Source organism: Humulus lupulus, chromosome 5, assembly GCF_963169125.1.
Source record: "Humulus lupulus chromosome 5, drHumLupu1.1, whole genome shotgun sequence".
In the NCBI taxonomy this organism is placed as follows: Eukaryota; Viridiplantae; Streptophyta; class Magnoliopsida; order Rosales; family Cannabaceae; genus Humulus; species Humulus lupulus.
This window is the reverse complement of record NC_084797.1, coordinates 187,670,056-187,681,972: the sequence shown is the minus strand read 5'-3', so window position 1 is coordinate 187,681,972 and position 11,917 is coordinate 187,670,056. Positions and strand designations below refer to the sequence as shown.

The following is an 11,917-nucleotide window of genomic DNA, read 5'->3' as shown; positions in this document are numbered from 1 at the left end:
AAACGAGTTCCGGAACTACCAGATGTTGAATGAGTTGGAGAAATCCTTTGGGGTAGAGTCGATTCTAAGGCTCTTCTTCAACAGGCTGGCCCAGAAGGAGAAAAAGGCCTACACTAGAGTGGGTGTATTCGGGGCCTGGAGCACAGGCCACATTAGTGCGGGATCCAGTCTCCCGCTTCATGACTACTTTGTGTGATTTCTTTGGTTCATGGGAATTGCGTCGTTCCAACTCCTGCCCCAAGCGTACAAGTTGCTCACGGGGTGGCATGTCTTCTGTGCCTAGAAGGAGATGGCATAGCCCACCCTTGCGGAGGTGCTATACTACTATCGGTTGGAGCCGCAGCTGAACTCAAAGAATAAGACGTGGGATGAATTTTACAAACTAAAGAGTGGTAATGTCGGTCTGACTCCCTCCAGAACCTGGAAACACCCCCGGATGTCAGACATTATTAGTTTATGACATTTGGGTTCCTCTTGGAGAAGAATCCCACTTTAGTGCTGGACTTTCAGCGTGTGGGTAAGTTTTCCTTTCCCATTCCACGCTTCGTCTTTCTTTTTTCTTTATCTTACAACGGATATTCAAATTCCTTTGAACAAGTCCATATGCTCAGACCTGGATGACTAAGTTCATCTTGGACCGGAAGAAACAATATGCCACCTTTAGTGCTGAAGATCTGGACGTGGGGAGGTTAGTGAACACAGAGAATCTTCGGTTGGCCAGGTTGCTTGCCGCCCATCAATCAATAAACACCCCCAATCTCTAGGGACTGCAATTTGAGATAGACCTTGCTCTGAGGGAAGAGTTAGCCCTCATTCATATTAAGGCGGTGGAGGCCACAGTCAAGGCAGACACAGAGAGGTTGAAGGCGAAACGTGCATGCCTTGCAGAGTGGGCCAAGTACGAGGAGCTGGATGCCTTGCTCGAGGGGAGGCAACCCAATGCTGGAGCCCCAAAGCCAACATCTCAGGGCAAGGTAAAATGCCTCCATCTTTGACTTATGGGAATAGGAAACGAAATCAGGATTACCAACAACATGGGGCTTCCTTACCCCATTTATGTGGACATGCTGACCCACATGCATGCATCTTGGTTCCTTCAATATGATAGTTTTTTGGGCATGGATGACATGGGGATCAGATTCATGCTTTTTCCCTAGGAGAATTAAGTCACGCCTGTTCCATAGATAAGGGTCCATCCTGGAGGACTTAGACTTGCATGTTTCTTTTGTATTTGTCCTTCCCGCTTCGTTACTAATTTGTATTTTGTTCTTACTTCAGGTGAACCAGACGATCCCATGACCAAGATGAAAGAAATGATTGAGGCTAGGGCTGCCAAGGCCAAGGTGTCAGCGAAGAAGGCCTCCAAGGGCCCAACTAGGACGAGGATCATCAATTTGATGGTCGAGGCCACAAAACCATTCGTGGGGGCCCTAGAGGGAGCTCAGGTTGTCGCTCCGACCATTATGGCATCTGTTGAGCAGCTTTTACCCTCACCTGCTCATCTCTAAGTCATAAATTTGGAGCATGAGCCTTCGGTAGAAGGCAAGGCGAATAAAAGGAAGATGGACGCTGCTGGCATGACGTCCACGAAGCGGGCCAAGAAGGCCAAGATAGTGGGAGACTCCACTATGAACGAGGTGCACTCCCTCGGAGATGACCTTATTATTACATCAAAGCTCCCAGATGCTCCCGTGCTCCCCATCGACCCGGCTCTTCCTGGGGAAAGGGATTCAGTTGTCCTGGAGGAGAGGATGAAGATGGTGTCCTGGGCTTGGGACGAGGACCGTGACAAATAGGACGAGGTGGCCCGGGTTCTGACTACTCACCGGAACGTGGAGTTCTCCGGGCGTCCCGAGGCTTTCAATGCTCCCCAAAAAGTCATGGACCGACTGGGATTCGAGCTTGGATTTTGGCCTAAGATGGGGTAGGAATTGGCCCCATTCGTCGCGAACTTGTTGGCCTAAGTGGGGACCTCCATGTCCTTCCTTTGGCTCAAATGATACGCCACCCTGGCTAGCAATGATGCCCTCTTCATCTCCCAGGCCATCTGTCATCAAACCACGACGGTAAGTCACTGGTTTGTCTCGTTTCTGTATTATTTTTATCTTTTTTGTGTTGTTTCTAACTTTTCTTTGTTCGAGGACACATTGCTGACCCATAGGAACGCGGACTTGGTGGCCGAGATGGCCATGAAGCTTGAGATGGCCTAGATGGAGCTAGGGGGGGTTGTTAATCAACGGGAGGCTACCAAGGAGGTCCTTAATAAGGAGATTGACCGGGTTCAAGCTCAGCATGAGGAAGCCTTGTCCAGGAAGGATGCTGACCATAAGAAGGTGGTGAAAAACTTGACCGGGGAGCTGGAGAAGTTATGAGCAGAACTGTCCAGCTCTCGCGACTCGAAAGCTTCAATCAAGGTGCTCTTGGAGGCAGCTGAGGCCTAGCTTCGTCAAGAGCAAGAGAAGGTGGAGTCTCTCGAGGCCCAAGTCCAGGCTTTGGAGGTCCGGGCCCAGCTGGAGTTGGAGTGGAGCGAGAAGGCTCGCAAGGAGAATGAGCAAGCTAAAGAGTTGTTGGCGGCCACTTTTGATGAATACATTTACATGGCCTGGCTCCAGGACAAAAATATGAATCTCTAAGTCTATATAGATCCAGCTACAAAGATGGTTGAATTTGTGGCCAAGGAGAAAGAAGACGCGGAGCTCCTTGCCGAGGATCAAGAGGATGAAGTTGCTCTGGATGTCCTGGATTAGGACGAAGCCCAGGCCTGAGCCTTTGTAATTTTATTTAGGACTTCCCTTTTTGTAGATCATACTTTTTTATTTTTATTTTATTTTTGGTATAATCTTTTTATGGGCGCGGATGCGCTTAAGACAATTATTTATCTTATTATATTGTTATTATGTCAGTTTCTATCATTGCACAATTTTATTTCCCGGTTTATATTCATTTATTTCTGTAAAAATTCACTAAGTGTGTTTACCACTATGCATGAACTTTTTAAATGTGGAATCATGGTCCCAATGGCCAGGACCGTTAGGGGAAAAATTGTGAAAGTTAGTTAATTTTTCTTAGACTTACCAGATATAATTTAATTGGGTTACCCTGAATCTAAGTTTTAGGTTTCAATGGCCTGGACCGTTATAAGGAAACAATGAATGAGGATTGAACTATCCCGGACCATGTTAGGTCTAGACGAGTTGGGTTTTGAAACCCCCAGTCCACACGAATCCATATTAGGACTAAGCTTTGAGCCTTACATCCTTTTTTATCCTAGAATGTGTAGATGGTCCTACCTCCTAAGTGATCAAAGAGTGTAGTCTTAGGTCACTTGTCGTGTAAAAATTAAAGATGGACATGGAGTTTTTTCTTTTCCTAAAACATTCCTTATGGTATTTTGTTCACACCATTTTCATTAACTAGGAAATGCTCCTGGGGTGTACATTACTTGGAAATTCAAACGTTAAGAAAGAAGATACGGTTGAATCCTCCCGACTAGTGATAGTACTGGCAGAGGTGTTCAGCGTTCCAGGCCCTTAGGACCTCGGTTCCGTCTAGCTGCTTTAGGCGATATGTTCCCGGACATACTTCGTTTTGGATCTCATATGGTCCTTCCCAGTTAGGTCCTAGAACCCCCACTCCCAGATCTTGCGATGCAGGGAAAACTCTTCTTAGGACTAGATCACCAATCCCAAACCTTCAGCTTTTAACTTTAGAATTAAAGTGTCTTGCGATCTTTCCCTGATACATCTTTAGTTGCTTTATTCTTCCCTGATCTCCTTGATGAGGTCTAGGGATTTCTGGAGCAAGGCATGATTCTGGACGGGATTGTATGTGTCTCTTCTGTGGGAGGGTACCTACATAACACTTTATAGAAAATTTAACGTCATGTACTTACGTTGTAACAAAATGTTGATAGAATATATTTTATCTGTAACAAAAAAAACTTAGGTGTTAAAGTGCTACAAAAGAGTAAATGGCGGCTAAAATACTCAATGTTTTCAAATAGTTACACTTTTATACCCAATCTTTTTTTGGCGGTAAATATACTTAATGTCTTTGATAATTCTAGGAATTAGAGTTATTTTAATGTTTTTGAACTTATATTTTTATCAAGAAAATAGTGTTTTAAGGTGTTTTGTAGTATTTTTATTATGGTTTTGTCAAATTTTAATTATAATTAGATATTATTAAGTATTAGATTAATGCTTGATAAATATATCTTAAAATGTTGAATTTTGTCTTGACAGATGGTTGGTAGAGTTGTGGACATTTTGAGAAGAATTTAAAGCTTGAAGTGGAATCAAGATTTTGGGATGCTGCAACATCGTAGCAGCATCACGTTATTCCAAATATCTACTTGGATAGCCCACGTGGGAAATTAAATAGCTGACATATCCTACTCAGCTTTTAGATTTGTTTGATTTGGGCTAAGCAGTAATTAAAGTGGTATTGGACCCTTAATTACTTTTGGTCCATTGGTCTTAAAAGAAAAACAAGAAAAGAAAATGATGGTAGGCCCACGTGAAAGAAAAAGAAAAAGGGTATTAACCTAAAAATTTATCACATCAATCTTCTCCTTTTTTGAGACACACGTACAAAGATGAACCAGGACCAGCAGCCATCAAGTGAGAGAATGGAGGAGAATGAAGAAAAAGAACATAAAGAAATAGAGAAGGAATACAAGGAGGGAAGGAGAAAGAAGAAGATGGAAAATTTATCTACATACACAAGTTCTTCTTTACTTTTTTTGTATTTTATCTTCTATTTCATATTTTATAAAGTCATGAATATTATTATTTTTGGTATTTTTATATTATTGGGTATGAACTAATTTTCTTTGTAGCTAAAATAATTGTTGAACCCTAATATGTGAATTTGGTATGTTGTTATTGATGCTAAATGCTAATTGGGTTTTATTCATTCAAGTATTTTTCATGCTTAATATGCTTGCCATTGCTTGATCACCTTTAGTGAGTAATTGAATTAATTGTGATTGCCAAAAAAAGTGATAATTAATAGACATAAGACTTGAATGTTGCAAGATTAATTTCTTTTAATTTTAATTTTGTAACGATATAGACATTACCTTGCATAATATTTTGGAATTAGTGCTTGAGAATGTATTTTTGTAATTAGATTGCATAGACATATGTTAATTTAATTAGATAATTGATACCATAGTGACTTCGACGGAAGCCTGTGAACTAAATTTTAGATTAATTACTCCTAGTTTGCCACAACATTACTGCAACATTAGCATCAGATTTACAATTTAGGAGGAATTCATTATTCTTGCTCATCATCATTGTCTTGCTCTCTCGTTCATTTGTTTATTTTATCTACTTTCTTGTTTAGTTTTTAGATTTAATTAAATCTTTATCACTTGCTTTATTCTAATTTGTTAAGTGTTGATTTTACATAATCTATTGCTAACACAATCCTTGTGGAGACAATACTCACTTATCATTTCATTATTTGTTTGCCGACTATGTACACTTGCACAATTTTATTTGCTTAAATTTATGCAACAGTCTTCAAAAGATTGCACTTTTATACCCAAACTTTTTTTTGGTGGTAAATATACTCAATGCTTTTAAATTTTTGCATTTTTATACATATTTTTTATTATTTTGATAAATAATAAGAAAATGAAGGAAAAATATAGGATTTTATTATTTTTAAAATTTTAAATTATTTTCTCTTTCTTATTCTTTATCAAAACAATTATTTTAACATTTATTAAAATTAATAAAAAATAATTTAAAATAATTAAAAACTTATATATTTTCATCAATTTAAAATATAAGTTTTTTTTTTTAAAAAAAGAGTAAAGAAAAAATATAAGTTTGATTATTTTGATTAATTTGACTAATATTAATTTTTTTATTATTTTGAAAGTGAAAATAATTTAAAATTTAAAAAATAACTAAAATCTTATATTTTTCCTTCACTTTTTTATTATTTCTCAAAACAATTTTAAAAAATATGTATAAAAGTGCAATATTTTAAAAACATTAGGTATATTTACCGCAAAAAAAAAATTGGGTATAAAAGTGTAACATTTTGATGATATTGAGTAAATATACTGCAAAAAAAAATATTGGGTATAAAAGTGCAACATTTTGAAAACATTAAGTAATTTAGCCGTCATTTACTCGCTACAAAATGATAAACTTAGGTATTTTTTGCCGCAAATTACTCTTTACCACATTACCACTAATTATTATAATTTTTGTAATTCATAATTAATGACTAGCCATATTGCTTTTTTTTTATTCACATTTTTGAACTTTTGTAAATGACTAATTACTTAGAGCACACAATTTTGACAATAAAAAATGATTAAAAAAAATTACTTTTGTATATTCTCAATAAATAATAAATGAATTGTTGACTTTTTGAGTTAATTTGTGTCTTGTGGGTTGGAGCACAATTGCAAATAGTGAGTCAAATATAGAATTGACTCAATTTTTGTGTCAAATTCAGTACAAATTTTACATCTTGCATCGGAGATGGTTTAAAGGATTTGTTTGACTTGGTTTTTGTTTACCAAGTTTTTCAGAATCTATAAATATCTCGAGAAATAAGAGCTAGTAAGAAAGGAAGGAAATAAATAAGATCAAGGTTTTTTACGTGGTTGAAGCGTATAAATGAGTCTTAGTCCACGAGTCACTTATATTGAGCTTTAGAGAGCTTATCAATGAAGGTTTTCAGCAAGTTCAGCAGCGTTTTTGCATGCATGAAAAGTCGGATCCCTGCTACAGTGCACTAATGACCCTATTTATAGGTGGCCATGTAGCTTGGGCCGAACTAATCCGGGCTCAATAAGGATATAAGTATAAGTGCTCTCTAATGGAGCTATAGTACAACTGTATAACATGATTACAAGTTGTTTAGTCTAGGCCCATTGGGCCGGCTTAAGCGTGGTAGAGCCTTACATCTGCCCTTTGTACGCTGATACGGACTGATGCGCGTGGGCTATCAGGGGAATTCTAGGGACAGGGCTGTCAAAGTAATGGCAGTACTGATCCCTAGGAACATTGTACGTTCTGTGCGTATCCCTTTTGCAGATTAGTTGAGGAGACCAACTACCGAATTTCTCGGGGACACGTCAGCCGGGTGAAGAGTTGGTCTTGTTCCACCAGGACGTATGTTCTGGGTTCATTTACCAATGTCCGAGTTCACCAAGACGGACATCAATTAGCGATGACAGATCGAATGATGTACCCTGACAGCGGGTTGAAATACAAAGATGAAGCTCTATCCGGATCCCACATGGTGAGTTCTGAACCTTGGACAGGGACGTCCACCGCAACAATCTACTTCCCAGAGGATGGAGGTTGCGGGCACTCATGAAGTTGGTCCGGGCCTTCATCTCAGCTCCGGGTTCTTACTACACTTGGATTATTCACCAGTCATTGGACCTAGGATGTGTCTGGGCCTTCAAACCTCTGGTTGCTCAGTGTTCGCTGGGCCATGACCTCTCTTGAGAGTCCATGATGCCCACTTGACAATGCCACGTGTTCTTGGTGGAAAATATAGACAACAATTTTTTATTTTAGCTTTTAGCTTTCGAGGAGCTCTTCCTCAAGAAGTCACAGGTACTAGCTTCTTCTAAAATAGCTTCTTAAATATAAATAATGAAAATACTAGGGGTGTACACGATTTGATTAGGTGCAGTTTAGAAGAATTTTGAAACCAAACCGCTCATGCGGTTTTTTCAAAATGAAAAACCAAACCAAACCATTAAAATTGAAAAACCAAACCATAAATAAACGATTTTGTGCGGTTTGGTTTGGTTTTAACCATATAACCAAATTATTAAAATTTTAAACTTTTTTTATTATAAAATAATTAACTAAATAATTGTATTTAAATAATAATAATAATTTTAGCTTTACTTTTAAGATCATAAAAGTCCACAAGAAGCTTATTTTCTTTGTGTGTTGTAAGTGTAAGTATTTTGAATCATTTTATAGAAAGTGAGAAAAAAAAATGTTTACTTTTTAAATAATGTGAGACTTTACATTTCTCTTTTTTTAGTTTTGGAAACTTGTGCATGTATTAAATACTACTAAAAACATATCCTAAATAATTAAATTGTTTGGCTTGGATGGTTTGGTAAATTTTATATTAACTTAAGTGTAGAGATTCAAATCTTTGAACCATCATTTCTAAAAACTATATTTTTTTAGAAAAAATCACGGTTCGGTTCGGTTTAATTGATTTTAAAAAATTAGAAACCGTGACCAAACCATTAAAATTGAGCGGTCCGATTAAAACCAAACCATTGAAAAATGTTTCACCAGTTACGGTTTTTGGCGGTTTAGTGCAGTGCGGTTTGGTTCCAAACCACAGTTTGCGGTTTATATGAACACTCATAGAAAATACATTGGAAACCCATCAAAACTTAAAAGTGCTTTTGGAGCTTTGAAAACCCAAAAGTAAGTTCTAAAAGCCCAACCATCTAGGCCCCAAATATAATTGCTTACGCGCTCCCCATTTAGTATTTCACCCTCTAAATATACAACACAAGCAAAATTTGACTCTTAATAATATCCATTACCATTGCTCTTCTTAAAATTTGAAGCTCTCCACTTGTAACGATTATAATGGTTTTTCAAAGTAGAGTTTCATCTACATTTTACACAATTCATGTTTGCATAAGATCAAGCAAGATCGACTTCTGAATGCTAATATTGGAGATTGATCGTGGGAAAGAAACAAGTACAAAAATAAAAAAGAAAATTTAAAAATTTGTTGGAGAAAACAAATGATATAGATAAATAAATATAAGAGAATTTTATGGCGGGGACATTACTTTTGTCTTTACTAGAATGTTTCTGTTTTAACATGTAGAGAAATTATACTTTATTTTTTTTATATGGCAGTGTATATTGTATTTAAAGTAGATATTCTACTAATTTTCAAGAAATTTTAAATAATTTATGATCGAAAAATAAAATTCAAAATAGTTAATTGCACACATATTAAAAAAAATAGGCACTCGTGATAGTAACAATTTGTTTTAAACATGATAAATTATTTAGAATTTCATAAAAATTTATGAGATGCATAATATAACTACAATATATATTATCATATAAAAAAATTAAATTTTAATTTATTCAAATTTCGAAAATAAATACCCTTAACAATAAAGATAAAAATGACACTCCCACCATAAAATTGCCCAATAAATATATACAGTAAAATTTCCTATGCACGAATAAAGTTTAAGTTTACCCTACTGTAACAATTTTTCATTTCTAAAAAAAATCATTTTTCTGATTACCATTTTTTTTGCCTGTTCCAAAAATAAAAATAAAAACTTAAAAAAAAAAAACATTTGGATAAGGTCACAAAAATATCCTTCTAACATCGATTGGGTCTCGTCGGATATTTCGGTTCGGACTGAACCCCCAAAACCCCACTCTGCTCTGCTCACTCCTTCCTCTCCATCTCTAATGGCTAGTCCGGCCATATCAACACCTCTCGATGTTCATTTAACCAAACATTCTGACTCAACCCGAGCCATCTTCTTCACCTCACCAAAGCTCACCCACTTATTCCCAAGAAGAAAATCACTCTCCGTTTCTTGTTCCTCTTCCTCAAAGTCACCTCCAAAATCTGACTCTGAAAAATCCAAGCCTCTTTCTGAGCAACTCAAGCCTTTAAAAGCTAGCACTTTATCAGACTCGTCTTCTTCTTATGAAGACCAGCAAACCCATCTCTTATCGAAGCCCAAGTCCACTTGGGTCAACCCCGCAAGACCCAGACGTTCTGTCATTTCGCTTCAGAGACAAAAAAAGTCTTCTCACTCTCACAATCCTCAGTTGAGAGAACTGAGGCAGTTTGCCCAGAAGCTCAATAACTCTCAAGATGATTCTGAAGTTGCTTTCATGGCTACCCTTGAGGAAATCCCGCACGCACCCACCAGAGAGAACGCGCTTTTGATACTCAATAGCTTGAGGCCATGGCAGAAAACTCTTTTGTTCTTCAATTGGGTGAAGACCCAGAATTCGTTTCCCATGGAAACTATATTCTACAATGTGACAATGAAGTCTCTCAGGTTTGGGAGACAGTTTGAGCTCATTGAAGAACTTGCCAATGAGATGATTAGTAACGAGATTGTGCTTGATAACATTACTTACTCAACCATTATCACTTGTGCTAAAAGGTGTAGGCTTTTTGATAAAGCTGTGGAGTGGTTTGAGAGAATGTACACCACTGGTATGATGCCTGATGAGGTGACTTACTCTGCTATTCTTGATGTTTATGCCCATTTGGGTAAAGTTGAAGAAGTACTTGGATTATATGAAAGAGGGAGAGCTAGTGGTTGGAAACCAGATGCCATTACTTATTCAGTTTTGGGGAAAATGTTTGGTGAAGCTGGGGACTTTGATGGGATTAGGTATGTGTTGCAAGAGATGAAGTCTGCTGGGGTGCAGCCTAATGTGGTTGTGTACAACACTTTGTTGGAAGCCTTGGGAAAAGCTGGGAGGCCTGGTTTGGCCAGGAACTTATTTGAGGAGCTTATCGAATCGGGTTTGACTCCGAATGAAAAAACCTTGACTGCCCTTGTCAAGATTTATGGCAAGGCGAGGTGGGCAAGAGATGCAATGGAGTTATGGGATAAAATGAGGTGGAATTCATGGCCTATGGACTTCATCCTCTATAACACGTTGTTGAACATGTGTGCTGACCTGGGGTTGGAGGAGGAAGCGGAAAGGCTCTTTGGGGAGATGAAGCAGTCAAAGAATTCTCTCCCAGATGGTTGGAGCTACACGGCAATGCTCAACATATATGGCAGTGGAGGGAATGTTGAAAAGGCCATGGAGATGTTTAATGAAATGTCTGAGAGAGGTGTTCAGCTAAATGTGATGGGCACCACTTGTTTGATTCAATGCCTGGGTAAGACTAAAAGAGTTGATGATGTGGTGAAAGTTTTTAGTGTTGCGGTTGAGAAGGGAGTTAAACCGGATGACAGACTTTGTGGTTGTTTGCTCTCTGTAATGTCCTTATGTGAGAATGTTTATGATGAAAATAAGGTCCTAGGTTGCTTGATGCAAGCGAACCCGAAGATGGTTGATCTTGTTAAGTTGCTACAAGAAGATAAGCCTAGTTTCGAAGCTGTGAAAGAAGAGTTTCGAGGCGTGATTGGCAAGACTGCAATCGAATCACGAAGGCCCTTCTGTAATTGCTTGATTGATATATGTCGAAATGGAGGGCGCCATGAGAGAGCTCATGAGTTGCTCTATCTGGGAACCCTTTATGGTTTGTATCCAGGTCTTCACAACAAGACTGCAAATGAATGGAGTTTGGATGTTCGGTCTCTATCTGTGGGTGCAGCCCAAACTGCACTAGAGGAATGGATGGGAACACTTTCCCGGATTGTTCAGCGAAAAGAGGAGTTACCGGAGTTGTTTTCGGCGCAAACTGGGGCTGGAAATCACAAATATGCTCAAGGAATGGCAAATTCTTTTGCTTCCCATGTGAAGAAACTTTCAGTTCCGTTTAAGCAGTGTGAAGACAAAGCTGGTTGTTTTGTGGCAACAAGGGAGGATCTAATGTCTTGGGTACAATCAAGGGTTCAGCCTGTTGTGACTGCCTAATATGAGAAACCAAACATTGCGTATAGTATGTTTATAGTTTGTGAGTTCTTTTTTTTGTTACATGGGAAAGTATTTTGGTTTTATTTATTATTGCTTTTCAGTTTCAGATGTTTCTTATCCACACGACAATCTGGAGGGTCTCAAAATCCTTTTTTTTTTTTTTAAGAAAAAAATAATATAAATTTGACATAAAAAAATTTGTTAGCCTTTGCCGGTGAAACCGGTGTGTCTATAACAGGGAAGCCCGAAGGCTGTTCCCGTCCCTGTCAGGGGAGATGCCAACCGTCTCTCCTTTCTACGAACAC

At 38.0% G+C, this 11,917-nt stretch overlaps 1 protein-coding gene and 1 non-coding gene across 2 annotated transcripts; one reads left to right on the top strand and one right to left on the bottom strand.

Moving 5' to 3' along the window:
• Positions 1-9,344: 9,344 nt before the first annotated feature.
• On the top strand, positions 9,345-11,718 carry LOC133777938 (pentatricopeptide repeat-containing protein At5g46580, chloroplastic). Its single transcript, XM_062217700.1, has one exon. The coding sequence runs from the start codon at positions 9,465-9,467 to the stop codon at positions 11,610-11,612; it is 2,148 nt and encodes a 715-aa protein (XP_062073684.1). The 5' UTR covers positions 9,345-9,464; the 3' UTR covers positions 11,613-11,718.
• Positions 11,719-11,802: 84 nt separating this feature from the next.
• On the bottom strand, positions 11,803-11,917 carry LOC133780820 (U6atac minor spliceosomal RNA). Its single transcript, XR_009869632.1, has one exon. It is a non-coding gene; the product is annotated as a U6atac minor spliceosomal RNA (small nuclear RNA).